This window comes from Neolamprologus brichardi, chromosome 13 (assembly GCF_056152115.1).
Source record: "Neolamprologus brichardi isolate AB-2024 chromosome 13, ASM5615211v1, whole genome shotgun sequence".
Lineage (NCBI taxonomy): Eukaryota > Metazoa > Chordata > Actinopteri > Cichliformes > Cichlidae > Neolamprologus > Neolamprologus brichardi.
The window spans coordinates 10,138,129-10,159,759 of NC_142116.1; the positions used below are offsets into that span (position 1 = coordinate 10,138,129).

At 37.2% G+C, this 21,631-nt stretch overlaps 1 protein-coding gene across 1 annotated transcript; it reads left to right on the plus strand.

Moving 5' to 3' along the window:
* Window positions 1-1,124: 1,124 nt before the first annotated feature.
* On the plus strand, window positions 1,125-19,843 carry ifngr1l (interferon gamma receptor 1-like). The gene is made up of 7 exons (XM_006783654.3): window positions 1,125-1,397; window positions 12,111-12,228; window positions 14,670-14,848; window positions 15,228-15,403; window positions 16,241-16,406; window positions 17,492-17,616; window positions 17,756-19,843. Exons 1-7 carry the CDS (start codon window positions 1,337-1,339, stop codon window positions 18,128-18,130), a joined length of 1,200 nt encoding a protein of 399 aa, XP_006783717.2. The 5' UTR covers window positions 1,125-1,336; the 3' UTR covers window positions 18,131-19,843.
* Window positions 19,844-21,631: the final 1,788 nt, after the last annotated feature.

Consider the following 21,631-nt stretch of genomic DNA (forward strand, 5'->3'; position numbering starts at 1 on the left):
AATAGAGAGTGGTGGATAGAAGAAGAAGAAGACTGATTGATTTCAAACATGTAAATAAAATGAAAGTACACTGTAAACAAGAAAAACGTTGCTTTTGACCTGTACCATTTTGGGCTTTAATGCAAAGCTTAGTTTATTCTACAATTTTACTCCAAATTTGAATAACTTTAAAACTTTCCCTAGTTTTTTAAACACTGTGTATCTTCAAAGAAACCTTTCTGACTACCTTTGGCAACAGATTGCCCCCCCCCCAGAAGATGCAGTGGTTTTGATTAACTTTCATATGTATTTTCTCCAGACCTCCAGTTTAAATATAGTAACACCTCAGAAAAGTAAAGAATGAGAAGTGATTTAGGAGTATATTTAACATGGGATTTCCTGCAAATGTTGTCAACTATTATCACAATATCAGCTGAAGGTGTGAATTGGTGGTTTAGAAATCCCCTCACTCGCCAAGAAGACTGCATGCCACACATATACCAATTTTTTCACTAAGAGCTATTTGTGAGTTGCCTTGTTAGTGCAAAAATTACTATTTTATGTTTTTCAAATTATATCCAACAAATTGTTTCTTTTTGTGGAAGGCTGCTAGTAACAAAGTCCCAAAAGATATGATTTTAAATGGCTTTTTGCTAAATTGTCTGCTATGCATAGTCACACTCAAGTTCATCCCTTGATTTAGTTGATTTAGTTTATGCTTGAGGGATTTATATGCCGGTGTTTAGTGGCTTAACACAAAAACAAAATTCCTGTAAAATTGGCCATTTACAAGGACTAGACTGAAAATGCGCGAAAAAGCAGTCCAAAACATCAGCTTTTACTGCATGCAATATTACTTAATAATTAAATTTAATATATTTACGTTGATGTACTTGTTTTCAGTGAAAAGGTGTGGCCTAGACGTCATCACAAACACTGTAATTTCCACCCACTGCTGGACTGAAAAGAAAAACACAATTTGGGAGATTAAAAAAAATCCTGAAAAAAAACCCCTTCTCGAGATGAAAATGCATTTAAATAAGTTCCTTAAAACAACACATAAAAAACAAAGCAACGTGAAATGAAAGTGGAAACAGATGAGCTACTTAGCCAGTATTTGTCACGCGTTTTTGTGGGTTTCTCGCTACGCTAAGTTGCTTCCTCTCTCACAAGAAACGACAGTCCGTGAAGGGACCACGACACAGGAGCGGCAGACAAGCGCAGTAGTCCTGGTTTTCCTCCCACTTATTCCACAGTGAAGCTGTTGTTGGTTAAAGCGTTAGACGAGCTATATGTATGAGTGTAGGCTGAACTGTGAGTGCTAAGTTGGAACACTGAAGAAGTTTTAATCGGGCTAATGGATTCATTCCACGCCGTTTTTCTGTATTTTTCCTGGATGACGGTGGTAGCTTCCAGCGGTGAGTAGCTATGATAGTTGCTAACTACAGTATGTGCTAAAATGGTTCGTGTGAGACTGTAAACACGTCGATATTGGAGCGTGTGAATCAAAATTATTTGTCAGGAGATATTTTCGCCGTTTGCTTTCTCGCTCTCTGTCTGTCTGTCTGTCTGTCTGTCTATCTGTGTGTGTGTGTTATCAGGGAAAACACGGTACATGGCTAACGGCTAACACACTGTCAGGGAAAGTTTACAGGAAAAAGGAGGTTCGTTCCTGTGGCTACAGAGTTTACCTTACACGTCTAACATTCAAGTGTCCAACAAGGTCCAACGTTGCTTCCACACCAGAGGGCCAGGAAAAGACCTGAGCTGGTTAAAAATATTTGAATTTTACAAGTTATTTTATGTGGTCGTGTATTGACGGTGTTGTGAAGCTGTTGCTGGAAACAAAAAAATAATAATTTAAAGTACGATGAGCTGTTTATTTTTGCCTATATATCTTTGAATATCTCTCTTGCTTTTTCCATATGTGGCCACCAGTCTTATTAGGTATACTTAAAACTAGCTGTTAAGCCTCATTGTGGGTATTAATATGAGTCTGCGTATAAACTGCACAAACTAAAACAGACACTGACATTGAATGGATCCCCTTCAGCTTTCTGGGTTTTTTTTTTATTTCCTCTTTGTAGTTTTGGGTGTTGCCCAATCCTTTCATTGTGCAGTGTGTTTCAACACAGTTGTCCAAAATTCTTGGCAGGAAGCGATAATGAAGCCAATTATATATTCTGCAGTGTATGTGACCATTCAGCTGTGTTGGAGTAGATATGCATCTAAAAGCTGCAAGACAGTGGATCTCGAGGACTGGAGTTGGAGACTCTGGTTTTAAACGATCTCACCACATTAAATTTTAGGTTGCGTCAAGATCTAACTTTGTTTGCTTCAAATCATAGAGGTGAGGTAATGGCAGATCGCAAAGGCAGCAACCAAATGAGTATTGATCCTGTGCAGTCTGCAAAGACGATAAAACACACACACACACACATTAATTGTAGACATCTACACCTCATTTATATGAGTGCTTGATGTTTGTTGTATGTGTGCTGCTATAAATACTCAAGGATTTAATCTTTTGTCAAAGAGTCAGCATGGCCATGTCATGGTCTTTTGTTAAATGCCTTCCTGCCTGCTTTGGGCTAGGAATAAAACCCAGCTATGTTGCTGCTGAAAGAAAATAAGACCCATTAAACAATTAATTAAATTTTACTGCTTTAAAGGGCCTTGTATAAATTTGTCCCGCTCTTATCATTCATTAAAAATAATGTTTTGTTGCAGCCCTGTTATCACTGAAATTGAGGACAGAATATAAACGGTTATTTTTGTGAGTATGGATCTGTTTTGTATAAATCAAGCTCAGATCTTTTGCTACCTGTGTGACAGTTCTAAGGAAAGCTAATTTCCCAGAAGTAGACACATCACAGAGGAATGTGACAGACATAACCACATTACCCTAATTGAGCATTGTGTCTTCCTTGGTTATACACAGTTTTTTTTTCACACATGAAGTGAAAATCGTGACAGGAATTGAAGTCTTTTCAGCCTTATGTTTGCATAGACAATGCAGGGAAGGAAGCACCAATGATAATGAAGTAAGCTTCAATAGATGGCTCGTCTATAATTTAAGGTTCAGTCATTATAAATAATAAATGTTGTTTTGGACATCAAGTGGTCTCCAACTAAATTTATTCAGAGGTCAGAGTCAAGGGTATAAAAATGTTTGCAAAACTTTAAGTGTCCCAAATGTCCAAAAATGTATTTAAATATTTAAATAGGACAAGTTTGGATACACCCAACAAAATATTTTTGTTAATGCACAGAAAATGTCTTTTTTTTTCCTCATCCAATACACCATTGATTAAAAAAAAAAAAAAAAAAGTTCCTCTGTAACTTTTCTGGTTGTGTAGCGGCAGGAATGCCTTTGACGGCAATTCAGAAACATGGTTCTGATGAAAACAACTCATGACCTGAATCATTTTTAAAGACTTGCAACACAATGCTTCCTGTTGCAAAAGGCAGCAATATGTATGCCCTTTTCTTCTTTTTCTTTTTTTGGACATTTCTTAAAACAACAACCACCTCTGGCATACTTCTTCCGTCCTCTGTGACATCATCTGTGTAGACGGATGGATTATATCAAATGGCAGTCTTTGGCATTTAAAATAAATAGTGGGAACTGTGAAGAGTGCTGAATTAGGGGTTGGTGATATATCGAATATACTCAGTGTATCGCGAGTTTTTCCACGTATCAAATGGCTTTATCGTAACCATCAAGTAGGGCTGGGCGATATGGCCTAAAATCCATATCATGGTATAATTTGAAGCATATGCGGTAACGATATATATCGTGATATATTCTTTTCTTCTGTATAACTTATTTTACACACTATAAGGCACACTTAAAATCCTTACATTTTCTCAAAAATCAACAGTGTACCTTATGTATGAATTCTGGTTGTGCTTACTGACCTTGAACCGATTTTATGTAGTACACGGCACGCAGAAATCTGTCAAAAATGTTTTAGTACGACTTTGGTAAGCTATGAAGCCGCACTGCTTGATGGATTGCCGGAGCATTACGGCTGCTGTAGTCAGGAGCCTTGCGGAGTAATCTGGGTCCAAAACTCCGTCTGCTTCAGGTCCCAAAGTCAAATGAACACTGCAGCATCGCTGAAAGTTAAAAACTGTCAAAATTCTTTCATCTTTAATAAAATGATCAGCGTTGCTGCTTTACCAGGTATAACAATTAAGTGTAACATCCAGGCATCCACGAAAACAGAATTTATTAAATTAAATGGAGTTAGAAGTTAGCAGGAAGTTAGCTCGCTGGTTTCCAACTAAACATGATATAGCATGTTCTGACTGAGAGATTTCTGAAAAAAGTAAAACGTACAGCTCTGCTATCACTTCCAACATAAATGAAGACAGAAAACTAAACAGCAGTGACTTTTGTAGGGTTACTGAAGTCGGATGCAATTGCATGGCAGGATGCTGTAAACAGGCCAAACTTCAGTCAGGAGAACAACTGAGATAATCCATCCACAATACGAGGTTAGTCATTAATATACTGCAACAACATGGGACTAGAGCATGATGAATCAATGGTATGGAAGTGGAGGAAGCGCAGTTTTTGGCTTTCCCAATATTCCAAAAGTGCTTCAGCTCTTTGCTATGACTGTCGCCCGGCATAATTTGCAGATGATGTTGTTTGCAGCCGCTGCAATGCTTTCGACCAAAACAGGGGCAGCTTGATGACACCATCAACATGTGCTATCGCAGTAGAGCGGTATAGTCAAAATCTCTACCGTTGGCCAAATTTCTATCGTTTCTACCATATACCGTTTATACCGCCCACCCCTGCCATCGAGCATAAATTGCCATGGCAATATTAAGCTGTCTGCATGTAATGCACTGAGTTCTTTTTTTTCTCCCACATGCTGTGAATGCATAATTCATGCCTCCCTCCCGACCAGACAATTTTCTACCTGGTACACTGTGGTGAGCCCTACCAGATAGGGGAAGATATGGCGTCAGCGAGAGTTTCAGACTCGCTGTCGTTTGGATTTCACAAGGAAGATGTTTAAAAAAATGTTGTAATTTACAAAACATGCCATAAAACTATTGCTGCAGGGTAGCACATATTTTTTCCATCAGCTGAGAAGTCATCCACTGCAAAATTAAGACGCTTTAAACTTCACATGTCAACGTCTCCCAACACACCAAAGAAAATGTTAAATAAACCAGCTGCGATACCTGTGACTGTTCGTGGTCAGTCGTTTTCATACTCACTATCTAGACTTTTGTTTCTGTAATTTGATGTCATCACATTTTTTATTTTACAATTTGTATATGTCATAAGCACAAAAACGCACCTTTTTAATTTCAGTTGTTTAATTTTGTCTCGTGAATTCTAGCTCAATGTACTTTTTTTTTTATTGTTATGATCTTTTATTTGTTAAAGGTCGAGTGTTAACCACAGAAAGAGACACTGTGTGACAGTATTGACATTTGGGAAAAATCTGTGAAGGCAAATATGGTAAAAAATTGTAAAAGAAAACATTTTAATTAATTCAAATTTTTTTTGTATTCAAAGTAGAAAAAACTAAACAAGGAATGGTTGATTTGATTGAGTATACCAGTGAAATGTTAAGCATTATAAGGAAGAAAATAACATTTGTTTTTGGAGGTTATTTAAAAATATTGTGATATATATCGTGTATTGTGATATAACCCCAAAAAAATCACAATATTAGATTTTTCTCATAACGCCCAGCCTTATGCTGAATTATTTGTGAACCCACCGTGCACGCTAAAACACCAAAAGATACTGTGTGCAGCGTCGCTATCCTGTCATTTACTAATGGTTCTGTATTTTGCGATTCACCCTTTGTACACCCTGAATGTTGTCAATTTCAGAGCGGTCTTGTGGGCAAATGTGTGAACCTCAGGTATATATTGACATGCTGTTGGGGGTTTGATTTGGCACTGTGGCTTTCACACAGTGCAGATTTCTTTAGGGAGTAAAGACTGTTATTGGCAGTTTTCTGTGAAGGACAGCCTGCCTTTGACCTCTGGAGATACATGATCTGCCAACCACTGAGTTATTTGACTCATTGAAATGCTTGGTATTGTCCTGAAACTTGGTTTAAAGTGATAAGTCACTGTGACTGTGCCTGGGACTTTCCTAAAACAAACAAAACAGACGCACACACAAACCACACCTTTACTTTAAGCTTCTATCATTTATTTTTCTTTTCTAACAGATAGGCTCTGGGCATAATAAGCAGTGAAAGAAAAACTCACTGTAGTCTGGTGACCGCTTACAGGAATTAGACTCAATGCTGGGAATTAAACTGCAGAACTTTTGTGTGAAATGCTAAAATTTGTACAAAACAGGAAATGATAATGAATATAAAACTATTGAGCTGAGATCAAACATTTGGTGACTGTCAGGTTAGTTTCTGTTAACTTTTGATGTTATTTCCTGCAGTTTTTAAAATATACCGCTTTTCTCTTTATCTTTTTTGTTAGAACATTATTGACTCTTTTGATACAACAAGAAGAAACTTTTGTCCTCATGGATCTTTACTCAGGTGATCTAGCTTTGTTTGATCAAGCCCCGACTTGTTTCAATAGCATTAAGCTGCAGCTGCACAACCACCTGGAAGCTCTTCCTGCTGCCTCCTATTGTAGTCCTGATGGCTGATCTTAGACCAGGCCAACTCATGCTCTGAATTATACAGGCTCTGTAGAGAGCCTCTGCAGCCTACTTCCGCCTTCGGAGGTCCCTGGTATTTGGAGCTTTGCAGGGTTAGACAAGATAAAGTCATATATAGCTTGGATTAGGAATTTTAATGCTCTCTTCACCTGATCTATCAAAGTGAAGCTTCATTCAACTGTATTCGCCCATCTCATTCAAGCTTCCTGCTGCCTGCCATCCTACTGGTTCTTTCCTCAGCCATTATTGCTCTCTCCTCTTCTCAGACAAGTAGCCGCCTTTCCTGCCCTGGAACTTGTTGTATTGGGGGATTGGAAAGCTCTTTGAACAGCCTGTGCCTCAGCCTTTTTTCTGGCATCTCCAGCTCCCTAAAGGGTCCTTCGAGTGCTTCTCCAATAAGGGGGACTTAAAGGGAAGTTGCATGATGATGTACTGCTCAGGCTGCATGGCAACCCAAGCCATCTGCTGAGATATCCACTGATTTTCTTCTCCGTTACCTCCGCCAATATTATGGGCGCATCATAAACTCGCAGATGATCTGAGGCAGGCTCACCCAGTCTTGATCGAGGGTTCCTGTTTTAAATTGAAATAGAAATTTGCTTTCTAGTTTTTTGAAGGTTGCATGTTTAAACTGAACCCCAACACATTTAATTGAAAGATTGTGTTGGGGGGAAAAAATCTGAAACTAGGATGTTAAAATGTTTCAAATGTGAAACTTGGATGTCGTGTCACATGTTAGTGTTACTGTACTGTTAGCGAGACACCCCCTCTGTGACTGCAGATGACGAGTCACAGAGGTCACAAGGTTTTATGTGTACGCATTAGGAAAGTGCTTTCCTCTCTTCTTATGCACAATATGGGCCCCAAACAGAGAAAAAGCACATTAGTGCGAAGACAATAAACACTCAAAGGGAGTCGATTCTCATATCCAGCATGAGGTTTACAAGCTAGCAGGAAACTTTAAATTTGCAGTAAGTGGGTAACAAAATTGGACGGATATCAGCAAAACACCTAAAGGCATAATAATTATTAATTAGCTTGACTCTTAACTTTTTGATCTGTCTCAGTTGCCTTCTCACACACACAACTGAAGGAGGAGGGTAAGGGCATTGGTGTCTCAAATGCAATCTCATCATCCATCAGCACAACCGTAATAACTGTCTCATGTATTAATCATGAACTTTCAATCTGTTTGTCTGCCCACACTTAATCAGTCAAACGCAGAGTAGTCAGTAGTCCATTCTTCTGTTTCTGTGTTTAATGACGGTCGGCAAACAACGTGCATGTGCAATCTTGTGCATGCATGTTGTCTGTCCTGGGGGGAAGGTGTGCATTGCACTGTGCCAGTTAAAACAATGAAGCTATTTACTGTAAGACACAATGAGTATTTGCAGCAATACAACCTCGTGAAGTCCCAGCTTAGTGCTAGTAAAACAGTTTTATTTGGATTACTTGACTGAATATATTTGTGTTAGAAACCCACAAAGAGAAATCACAACCTTTATGCCGAGTCTATACTGACCATCTGTTGTTATTTACTGATTTAAAAAAACAAAGTAAATAACCAAAGTGTTGATATGCAAAAAGTAAACATGTCATGCTGGCGGAGTGATGCCGGCATGTATGTTTGCGGTGGACCAGTTGACATGATTTTTATTTAGCGTTAAACCTGAGCAGCAGTATAGAAGTTATTTGGTAGGTTTTGTGGTTCTGTTGCATATTTCATGATTACTCACAGTGGTATCATAATTAGTCAGATCAGATCCTTTGTCTCTGACGTTTAGCAATGGTTAAGTCATGAATTTCTTCTTCGTACACCAAAAACGGATTCTCCTGGAAAAGTTATTCAAGCTTGACCAACATATAGATCAGATATCAGATTTAGATAACAATACATTTATCATTCACAGAGTATATTTTGTCCAAAGCATGCCAGTATGAAAACTTTGTATTAGGAGAATGTCAAATGTTGTGAAATACTGTCATAGCAGTAATTTGCTAACAGACAGTAACTATATTGATTTCCTAAATAACATTACTCTGATGCAACACTGTTCCTGAAAAAAGTCATTACTGCTTCCCACATCTGTGAGGTAGGCAGCCAGCTGGATTTCGTCATGACAAACTGAGTTGATTTTCACTAGAATCTGATCTATTCTTCTGAAATGGCATCCCACCCAAAACCAGGGAGTTTAGACTAGACCTCATTTACTTGTATTACCGACTTCCACGCAAGACTCCTAGTGGCTGTAGTTATTTTTGGCTTAGCTTGTTTCTCCTGCTTGTTGACCTACACTTAACCAGTCTAACACAGAATAGTTAGTAAGTTCTTCTATTTCTCTTGTTTAATAATGGTCACCAAACATTTTGTAGTTGTATTTTTTGCTGTCTTCTGGAGATGATAATGTACTTGTGTCTGATGGTGGTTAAAACAAGGAAAGTACGTTTTAAGACGACAAGAGTACTTGCATAAACTGTATTCGTTCTTGACTTCACCTTGGTGTAATGAAGCCTTACAGCAGTGCTGGCAATGTTTGTTGTTGTTGTTGTTTTTTTTTTTTTGTTGACAAAATGAACATGGCTGATACTCTGCAGACAGGAAAGCCATGCGGGTTGTGTAATTTAGATAAATGGTTTAAAATGTGTTTTATATGTGTGTTGGGGGGGACTTTTAAAAAAAAAAGAAAAAAAAGCAGTTTCAGAGTATGTCTATCACCCTGTCGATCTCTTTATCTGTTTTCGTTCTTTCCTCCTGTAAAATATTTTGACGTTGTTCAGTGCCTCTGGCTGGAAAAAAAGTCTGCGTTTGGATGTTATGCAAGGTGCTAAGTGAGCTTTGCTGGAATGAACGTGCATTTGCAAAGTCAGAATGCTGTTGGGTACTAAAATTAAGATGAAGAAGTCTCTGTATCTGTAAACCTACGTGATTTGAATGACTGTTCTCTGAATAAATTTGAAAGCACACTTCAGGTTTTCAGTCACTTTGTACTTTCCACACCACAAGTAACCTCATTTTCAGTTCAAATGCCATCTGCTTTCTCTTCCTGCCTCTGCTACATTTTTTGCTTTGTAAGCACAAGTGTGTGAGCACTGCCAGCTACTGTATGTTCTATTTGTTATCTTCACTAACTCAATCTTGTAATTTCCCCCAGTATGGTTTGAAGTCATCCGGAAAGCTGCTGTAGGGTTTTATTTTTTGTCTTTTGTCTTACAGTTTTTAAATCCAAATTTTAAATGAACAAATGGAAGGCGGGGACTACAGCAGGGCTTGCAAAGCAGTTTGCATAATCAGTGGTTTTTATTTTACTTTAATTTATGTTTTGGGTTTTTTTTTTCTTTTTGGTTGGTTGAAGTGGGATGTGGCCTTGTTGGTGAAAACTGTTAAGTTGCTGGCGTCTTATGCTATTTATCTATAGTGCTCAATACTAAAAGCCTTCTGCATTTTCAGTGTCCGACCTGTAAACGGTGTTGAAACTGTTAGAAACACTTTCATTTCATTTTCTTAGTATGTGCATGTGTCAGATTGTGGTGACAACCCTCAGCCGCCAATTTTACTGTTGCGGTTGTCACTTCTTTACAGTGTGTAGGCTCCCACCAGTGATTTTTCTTTCACTCTCAACATCTCAGCTAAACATTTAAATTTGCCTTCGTGGGCGGGTATTACTTTGCGAATGTGATTGAATGTCTGTTCACAGAGGAAGGGAAACTGATATGTACGTGGTATTTTTTTTTTGGGGGGGGTTCTCCTCCTCCTCTTAAATGTACAATGTGACTCATAACTCTCATGGCATGTTCAGTAATTCCCATGAGATTTAAAATCCAATTTCAGCTTCAGCTTCTGAATCTCTGAGTCACAAACACTGACCTTTTTTTTTTTTTTTTTTTTTCTAACTCTTGTTTGAATTAACACATCTAGCTTTATTTGTATTGTCAGGGAAATTAACAGACTTCAAAGCATCGTCATGCCATGTGCGTCTAATTCCCAACATTTATGCCCCCAACCAGAAAATGCTTCATAATTTATAAATAAATCTAACTTAATTTATTCGTAGCTGGCATGGATGTTTGGAGGGAAGTGTGGTTAACCGTGCAGTGTGATGAAGCATGTCTGTTGTAGGTGTGGTAAAGTGTCAGGCCTGTATAAGCATGCTCTGGGTAAAGAATTTCTATTGAGATTTAATTAGTCATGCTTTTAAATGAGTTTTGTGCAATGCTGCAAATTTATGCTTTTTGTTGTTTTCTTTTTTTGGTGCTGCAGATTATATCAGTGAAGTGTTTGTTCTGTTTTTTTGATGGTCTTGTTTATAAACATTGGTACGGTCCTGCACTTTGCTCGCAATCTTTTAAGCTTCTGACAGTCTTCACAGTTATGTGGGGTACTGTACCAGAGTGACTCACCCTTTCTCATTTCCTAGTTTATATCTTCACATCCTCTTGTTCCATCTTAGTCCCTCCCTCTCACCCGAGAAGCAGATGGAGGCACAAGGCAGCAGGAACATAAGACGTCCTTACTTTCATTTGTCACTCTGACATAAATATTTTTATATACACTTGTTTTAGCAGTTTTCTTAGCTAATTATTGATTTATAGCTGTCTGGAGGCTCCGTGTGTGTGTGCGTGTGTGCGCGCGTGTGCACTGTCACAGTGACTAGCAGAAGGCACTGCAGATCTGACCATTGTTTTCTCACGGCCTTGTCTGTCTGTAAGCTTCTGACAGTCCTTACAGTTAAGTGGGGTACTGTGCCAGAGTGACCTTAAGCTCTTTCTCATATCTCAGTTTACATGTTGGAATTCTCTTGTTATTTCTTAGCACTCCTCACACGAAATATAAACAGATTTCCTTAACATTTGTTATGTGTAGTTATTCAACACCTCTAACTAAGCTCATCTTAAAATGCAGTTTAAAAATAATCTTGTTTTACAGTCATGGCAAGTGTTGGATTGGACGTTTATGCTGTGCCCTACTCTCCACTGCTCCTCCACTTTGAAAGGTTCGAGTTGAGGGGGTTTGAGTATCTGAGTAGGATGCCCCCTGGCAGCCTACTGAGTGAGATGTTCTGGGCACATCGGGAGGAGGCTCTGGGGCCTCCACTCTCCTTCGTCCTCCTGATTTATTTTAAGAATTGCATCATCTCTCAGGCAGGAAGATATAGGACTAGTAGAGCTAAACAGGCACAAATTAGAACAAAGGAAACCACACAGAAATTGTTCCATCAGCAGTATCAGGTGCACTAGTTTTCACACTATGCCCTCTAGTGGTTTGTGAGTGTAGGTAAGTGAATGGTAGTGTGACGGCTGAGAGAGAACCTGTTTAGTAACTAAATGTTCATGAAGTCTTTAATGTATAGGGAAACTAAAATCATCAATTGGGGTGTAAATGTTGAATCAATAGGCTAATGCTTCCCAAAGCAACACATTTCTAACAGTGATTTGCTGATGTTGTCTTTTTTTTTCTCCACAGTGCTGCCACCAGTGAACGTAACACTTCAGTGTCAAAATTTCCATAACGTGCTGAAGTGGAGCTACCCTGAAGACACAACTGGGCTCTTATTCAGATTGGACATTGGCGCATATCAAAAGTATGAATTTCTTTTGTTTACCAGCCAGTCTGTCTTGAGATGCTTTAAAACAAACTAAAATAACATTGAAAATTAACAGTTTAATTACACATACTATGAAAATTATTGTATTCGGATGGAGACAAATCATCAAAGTCCTTTTGCTGGTTATTGGATACGGAGGGAGAAAAACATGTTTTGAGGATCTTAATTGTTCAAATAAAAATAATTAATATTTCAAAGATTAGTGTGGTTGTGGTGCACTATTATGTCACAACAAGAATGTTAGGTTAGAAACCTTAAGTTGTGTGGGGCCCTGTATGCTCATTACAGCTGATACATACTCCTGATACCTTGCGTTGTGCTATGGCCCTTCTCTGTGGAAGAGTATATTAATTATGAGCCCTGGCAACATTTTACCTTCATACTATAAAAAATGTAAATTATAGGCCCTGAAAGTACATAGGAATAGGACAGAATTTTATAATATCTTAATTTGAAATATATGTTTGAACCTAGATGAAATCTCAAAAGTAGAGGAGTGATCTACATGAAACTTAATGTTAAAAACAATCAAATCAGTTTTACATCCACTTCAAGTATCTTAATCTAAAACCTTTTTTTCTATACCTCAATTTTAGTTTCTGTGTCATGGGATATAGTAGTCCCTCGTTTATTGCGGGAGTTACCTTCTAAAAATACCCCGCAATAGGCAAAATCCGCAAAGTAGCCAACTTTATTTTTTACAAATATTATAGATGTTGTAAGACTGTAAAGCCCCTCACTACACACTTTATATGCTTTTCTCAGACATGCATGAACATTTTCAAACTTTTCTCTCTTGTTTTCAAATCTGGTCTACAGCCAATCAGGACACAAAACACAATGCACTGTTAAAAAATTAAAAAAAAATCCACTGTGGTGACAGGTGTGCGTGCGTGTCACCACAGTGGATTTAAAGAAACGCAATCCAAATGCAGTTACACTATCAGCTTTTAAGGGGTTTTATAGAAATCTTGCATTGTTAGTTAGGAATTAAAGCCATTTTTGTAACAAATTAAGCTGAATTGATTCAATTTATATTGTATTTGCCGTTGACTGGAATTGTCTATATTTGGTTCAAAGAGATGTTAATACATATGAAAGACACCATAACGAAAATAAAATAAATACACCAGAGAGACAGCAAAATCTTAATTAATAGCCAAATCACTAAACTAGTCCATAACCTCCTAGGACCTGGCGTCCACATATGTGGACATCACATTTTGGGTTATTTAGACCAAAATACTCAATTTTGCTCTACATGGGCCTGATATCCACTTACGAGGACATGATACTGCTACTGTTCTATCAAAACTTTAAATAAATATCCTCATTTGTGGCTCTCATTTTTCTTAAAAACAAAAATAAGGTAAAAAAAAAAACAACAAAAATTCTAGTAATTCTTTGTTTTTACATTCATCGGGCCCCAATCAGCCCAAATATCAAAGATAAATTAAAAATGCATGTCGTGGAAGAGTTCGGGTCTTAGGAGGTTAAAGAGAATGAATGCAATGGCCTGTTCAGCAATGCCAAAAGGCCCAAAAGACCAAGGATGGCAACTAAAGTGCATGATGACTACATTTGTTTTTCATGGGAAAATAAAACGGCTTCATAACATCTAACCAAGTTAAGAACAATCTCAAGGAGATGATAATCGGGCGACCGTGGTTCAGGGGGTTGGAAAGCTCATCTTGTAACTGAAAGGTTGCCAGTTCGATCCCCAGCTCTGTCTGTCTTAGTCATTGTGTCCTTGAGCAAGACACTTCACCTACCCTACCGCCTACTGATCGCCAGAGTGGCCGATGGCGCAACATGGCAGCCTCGCTTCAGTCAGTCTGCCCCAGGGAGGCTTTGGCTACAACTGTAGCTTGCCTATACCAGTGTGTGAATGTGAGAGTAAATGAATAGAATTGCAAAGCGCTTTGAGGGTCTCAAAGCGCTATATAAATGCAATCCATTATCATCATCATCATCATCTCTCTAGTCTCTAGTTATTTTTGAGCCTCTAAAAAAGGTACACTACAGTTGTCCTCCTTGGATTAAATACTCTGGCTCTACTTCAGAGAATATCAGTGATAAGACAAAAACTTTGTATAAGAAAAAAATGGATAAAAATGTATTTAAAACTGTTACGTTTTTGTGAAAGCCTATGACAGTCTGCACTTCAATCCACCGAGGAGGTGTACAGAGGCAAATATCTGTCATTATTCACTTATCAACCTAAGCATATATATACACTGTCAATCAGAAGTGTGTTTAAAGCTGCAATAAAGATAAATTCTTTTTATTTTTTAATTGCAGTCTACTGTATTTTTAATGTCACTCAAGAGTCATTTGCTTGTTAAGGTCTCTTCAAAGTTTTTAACTACATTTTTTTTTTTTTTTTTAAAACTACATTTTCTCATTTGTTTCTTCAGTGCTCCCCGTACGTTGATGACTCCAGCTCTTCAAGCCGATCTGTCGTTCCTCTCAGACCCAAACGACAGCTATTTCGTCACCGTAACTGCTGTGGTTAACGGTAGTGAGTCTGAACCTGCCCCGTCAGACGATGGAATCACTTTCACCTATTTCCACGAAAATGTAGTTGAAACAAAGTGTGAGTGTGTCTGTGTTTGTCTGTGTGTGTATAGGGAAATATATATTTATGTATTTATTTTTATGTGCCTTTATCTGTCACATATATCTATTTACATATAGAATCTCTATATAGAGAAATATAGATTTATATAAAAATAAATAAACAACTATGCATTGTTTTTGGCCATAGCTTAAAGAGTTCACACGCTATCACAGAATTTCACACAGACATAATATCACAAATTCAAAAGGTCATGTTAATTGTGATATAGTAAGGTTCCTTTTTAAACACCATTGCTCAAGAAGGGATCGGTAACATTTGATCAAATGCTGAACTTCTGACCGTCCTTGTAATCAAAAGTGACTTCTGATTAAAACTTGTTCCTGTTGGTTTCCAGGTTATTTGGATCTTCCACCTGTTAACGTCACGGCCCAGCGAGATAACAAGGTCCATATCAGCTTTGATAATCCCAGTTTCTTTCATTGCCAAAAGATGATGGAAAAAAATAGAAAGAAATGTTTTAAAGACAATGGCAGCCTGGATTCTTTCTTTAGAGTCAAGATCCTCAATCAGGTCAGTTCTGTCTTCCTTTTTTCTTTTTCTTTTCTCCTTTAAAGCAAACATATTAAGGAATTGTTACAAAGTTGAACAAACAGTAAAAAAACCTTTCATATGTGGTCATCAGAAACAGGACGTACTGATGCTGTATCACTAGTTAATGCCAAAAAAAATGTTGCTAGCTATCCAGAAACTTTGGATTTCACCAAAGTCAGGAAATCTTTTCGTTTCGTTAGCTGCTAGAAATATGTTAGCAACAGTTTTGAAATGCGCCTTTGGGGAGGTAGCATGAGCATAATTCATAAAGTGTATTTTAAACTAGAGTCAATTAAATCTCACTTATATGCGTTAAAAAGCAAAGTGCTTTTTGTTGCACACCAAATCTTTTGTAGGAAGTACACTAAGCAAGCTCCTGCATTTTGGTTTGTTTTTTTGTTTTTTGCTAAGGCCCTTTGAAAACATAATACTGGTCATGTCTTTACTATAACACAGCTAAACTCAGAAATATAGTGGCATAAAATAGACATTTTTATGTTTGATTTATTTCTTCTTCTTACTGCTTGTAACAAAATATTTTTCTGCTGAAAAGCTCAATTTTGGATCCCAAATTCATAAATACGTCTTTGTTTCTTAGCCTGTTGGTATGACATCCCATTAGACATCCCTTTTTTTTTTTTTTTATAGTTTTTTGGTTATCGGGAGGATTTGAAAAGGAGAGTAAATACATATTATACGATATGATACTTTGCTATCCCATGCTCTCATAGTCAGCCATACACATAACATTTCCTGGCCACGTGTAAAAATATTTGTGTCAGTGTTATATTTTATTCAACATTCTTGTGTGTGCAGACCCACTCATTTAACTGTGAAGAAAGAGTGTGCGAGAACACACTGCCAGTGGATGCAGCACAACAGGAACACTGTGTGAACATCACTGGACAAACATCACAAGGAATATTCGTTAAATCTACACAACTCTACTGTGCCGAGCCATTCCACGAACCATCACAAAGCAGTTGAGTAAAATCTTTTCTTTCTTGTTTCTTAAGGTTTTCTCGTCGCTTTTCTTAAGAGCAGTAAACAATTTATGATTTACTCAAACTGCCATCGTGGGGAGCACAGTTGACATTTCTTACGCCTACCTTTTCTTTTGTGTAAAATAAGAGATGGTAAGAAGAACTGAACACAACCTCTAACAACATGGCTTGAATAAAATAGGAGAGCTCAGTAAAACAAATGGTCGTTCAATTCCAATCACGCTGTTTTTCATCTGACTGCACGTTGTTTGTAGTGTGAGTGCAACAACATTTCCATGAAACACTGCACCCATGGTATTCTGTCTGGGTTTTAAACAGCTCATTAAAATATTAGGAAAAAAAAATTCCTGAGTAGATTTGAAAAAAGCTGGTTTAACAAAAATGAGCTTGCAAAAAACAAGCAAGGAAAATTACCTTTATCAGGTGATAGTCATTAAAATAAAGACATTTAAAACTAACAAAATGGGAACCAAAGGGTTTTTTTTGGGGGGGGGGTTATATCCCTCAGGCAGTGACTACCTTTGATTAATGACATTCTTTTCTGTTATTTAACTAAAAAAGGTAGCGGGAGCTTGTTAGCATCGTGGGCTCATCCTGTCAGAATGAGAATGAACAGTCATCAGTCTCTTACAAGTTTCTCGTTTTATTTGAATAATCAGATGTAATCAGCACCCTGATGTCAGTTGAGCAATTCAGGCATTTGAGGCCTGAGTTGTCAGCCTGTTGGAATTCTGTGGATAAAGCTTGTTTCATAGTGCGACCAGGATTTATAAATTAGACTTAAGTTTTATTCAGTATGTCAACAGGAAATAAGTGAAAAGTTGGTTTCCCATTGTCTTCTGTAGGACCAGAAGTCTTTTTACAACCACAGGTATCAACCACAGATTTAAGGCACTTTGGCGCTGGCTTTACTTTATAGATACAAAAGCTACATCCATATTTTATACGTTTTTTGGAGCTACCACAGGGGTGTGTGTGTGTGTGTGTGTGTGTGTGTGTGTATTTGTGTACAGCTGTTTTGCTGTTTAAAAGAAAGAAAAAAAAAATTCTCTGTCTTGTCCAGATTTTACCGCCGTCTACGTCGTGAGTGTTATACTGGCTGTGGCTACATTCGGGGTGATCCTGTTCATGGCATACCAAAAACTTACCAAGCCTGAAACAACTTCTTCTTCTTTCATCAAACGTTTGGTAATCTCAATCTACCAGCTCTAATTACATTACACAGGAGTTATTTAAAGTTTGTAGTTGTTAAAATAATGTATCCCCACTGAAGGTGGAGGGGAATTTAAATTTCAGCACATACTGAGTAGTTGTTCTTTGTGTCTAGGTCCCTAAACCCTTTATCTGGCCCACGGGTACACCCGAATCGGTGACTGTTGACCATGTGGAGTGTTTAAAGAGGTGTGATGAAGTGGAGCCTTCCTCACCCTCACCTTTACTCCAACATACAGAAGAGGAGGACAGGACCGGAATTACCGATTATGACTTCCGCTTGCCCATCGGGGTGTCGGACAATGGAGATATGTCTAATGTCCTAGAGGAGGGGCAACCAAATGGGGAGGGTCCTGGTTACATGCTAGGCAACACCGATTTAGTTGATGAGAATCCTGGTTCTGGTTATGAGAGTCGTGATAGAGTGGTGGTTGAGCTGGGTCCAGATGAATTGGCTAAGGGCTACAGAGGCCCAGTCACATCTGAGTAAATGTAAGGCTACATATAAGTCAGTACCAGATGTTTTGCACAGGATCTCACATTTTGAAAATGTGAAAAGACTTGGTGACACGTGTAAAAGCCTGATCAGTATGAGTGCCCATATGTGCGATTAGACTGAGGAGCTTCGTATGCTGGAAATCTACCAGTTTACCTGTAAGGGTTATTTGTCTTAGTCAGGGTTAATAGAAAAGCTGAATGCATTATGTTTCTGCACAGGCTAAATCCCATTTAAAAGAATTGTAAAGTAAAACGATTAATTTCATCTTTTTCCTCATGACGAGGCCTCAGTAGTGGAAGCACTTGAAATGTTACAGGGAACTTTGGGCTTAAAAGACGTAAAGAGGAAATTAAAATCCTGTTTATATTCCTGCCTTACATCATAGATCATCAGGGTGACAGAATAATATCCATCCAATAATCAGACGCATCCAAAAATGAACAGTGGCTCCTATACAATAACACACACTTTAAATATTTCTGTAATACAGTCAATGTATCTGTGGGCATCTCATATACAAGCATATTTGGCAGTTACTGAGCCAGGTAGTCAGAATACTGGATTTGCTCTGGAGACTCTTGATGATTACTTGCACTTTCTTTTTCTATCTGATTCATTTCTTTCCCTTTTATGCTTGTGTTATATTAGTTAGAAATCAGTTTGTATATTATGACATTTGTACATTAAATGAGGCGTGTGCTTTAGCTTCTCTTCATGGAAGATGTGGTTGAAGGGAATATATGGGAAATGTATGATTTGTTTTTTTCTTTAAAAACCACAAAAATTCAAATGTAAAATGCTTTTTGTTGCACAACAAAAAAATTTAATAGTGCTTAACAAATTTGTTAGACCACCTGTCATTAAAAACTAGAAGTCACACATTTTTATAAGTTTGTTACACTTGTGTAAAACAAAAAATCATATTATTATTTATTAGGCAAATAACAAACTGAACTCATGTTTTTATACCCAACTTTGGGCCAGCACATTGGGCATCTCTGAAAAGTGGGAAATTAATCAGGCATAACAATCAAATACTGAAACAAATTAATCTGTACAGTAATGCAAGTCAGTTACTGTAATTCGCTGATTTACTCATCCACACACTGGTAGACTAAGTTTTTTAGTTACTACCAGAACAGCTGTGGAATAAACCTTACATTAGGTGATCTAATAAACAAAAGCACTTATAACATTTTTCTGCATTGGTTTTTCAATTTAACAGGAAGAATGTGCTTTTTCTTGTCTTCTTTTTTTGTGCAACATTTTTATTGTCCTTAAATTTCACATGACAAAAGTTGGGTCTAATTACCAGTTTAAAGGGACTGTATGATTGCAGTTTGTTTTTATATGATGTTTTTGTTTTTTGTTTGTTTATTTTAACTTTTGGAAAACTTGCCAAATAATTCAAACGTTGCACTAGATTATTTTTTTTAATGTGCCTTTCTTAAACAGACAATGGAGAATAGTGAAAATGGCATGCTGTGAAGGTCCAGCTACAATCAAACCTAGAACTCATTACGCAGCGACATGCTCTATACCCAGTAATGCTGTGCTTTTTATCTGATTATCCTTTGTAATAACATACTTCATATATAAAAAGTAATACAATGTGGGTATGTCATTTTGTCCAATTTACTAATGCCGTTTAATGCACTTGTCTGGTCTCCGTTGCTCAATTTCAATAAATTGTGGAACTGTGAATTTGCATCTGTCCTGTTCTTATAAAGGCAGTTAATCTATGTGACAGATTAACTGACGTTAATGTCAAACATCATGCAACAATTTTATGCTGTTACTGTACGTGGATATTACCCATTAAGGAAGGGAAGTTGACATTTGCAGTGTCATTATGTTGATTGTTTATTGTAGTGGGGCCTACAGTAGCAGTATAAATCACTTTATCAGTTTTGTCACCATGTAAGGGAAGAAATGCTCATGCCTGTGGTATTTTGACATTTAAGCTGCCCAAGCTGTTCAGTAACACCAGTAACAGGCGGGGGACCTCCTTTGTGTTTGTGTGTCTGTTGTGTTTCCTTCCTCTTTGCTTTGTGTGGGGAAAATAGACACCTTCTTTTTATTCTGCCGGTAACAGATTTCATTATCTGTCTTCACAGGCTTATCAGATGAATTCCTGCAAAACCAAATCTGAGTTAAAAAATGTGTTTAATGTGCTGAAATCAATTTCATTTGAAATTTAGTTTTAACAAAGTTGATATAGCCAAAATGTATTTTATGTCAATTGCAGCCTGTTTGTATTCATCCTTCTTCTTAAAACAAAATGCCACTATCACCAATTATAACCAGATCTTTTAATCATAACTTTTAACTCTCTTTACCATTTATCCATTTATTTAAATGCTACTGTTGCCTTTTTATTCTCTATTAATTTCACCCATTTAACCATTTGCCTGCTGCACTTTTCACACATTACTTTTAGGCCCTTGTTGCTACCTTATAGTGTCACCATTTAACCATTACTTTTAGAAGCAAGTACTCATAGCCTTTATTCTTAAGAGCTTTAAAAAGCTATTAGACTCCATTAGACATGTTCAAATAAATGGAGCTTTTAACACCCTAAGGTTAATTAAGGAGTTCCACAGGGTTTTGTACCAGGCCCAGTTGTATTTACATTATACATGTTTTAGGCAGTGTTGTTAGAAGCCATAGCATACATCTTCACTGATATGCAATGATACCTAGCTGCAGATATCTATAAAGCCCAGTGACGCACCAATTCGACTGCAAGAATGTGTTAAAGACAAAAAGGCCTGAATGACTAAAACTTATAAATTCAGATACTTTAAGAGATTTGTTTTGTTTTGTTTTTTGATCACGATTTCAGAGTTGGTGTGTTCGATTTGCTTTTAACTTCAAAATTCAATGGATGTAATTTATATTTGTATATTTCTTGCTCTCAGCTACTTTAACCATTCACCCACAGCATTTAAGCTTTTACTATTTGCTACTTATTAGGCTACTTTGCTGACATCTAATATTAGCTTTTGAAGCACGTATGTTTGTCTGTTTTACCTGCTTTAATATTTTACCAAATGCATTTCACCTTTTCTCCTTTGATCTATTACTAGTATCCAGAATTTATCCTTTACTTTATTCAACTTCTTATTTTATTTTGTTATTTGTTTTTACTTTTAGATGCTATCTCATGTGTTGCATATACTTTGTTTATTGAACCACTATTTGATTCAATAGATATAAGCTTACACATTTTACTGCTATGTTTAAATTTTGCCATTTATTTACATACTTAGTTAATTTGTTGCTTATTTATTACTTCCAGGAACATATTGTCCATGACACTTTTACCACATTCAATATTAATAGCTAACAAATTAAATGAGCTTAACATTTACACATACCATGTAGCTGCTTAATATGTATTTGTTACTTTTTTCAAATTTTCATCTGCATATCCACAAATTGTAGCTTTCAGCTTTAAATTTGTTGTTAAACAGTATGTTTCATTTTTTT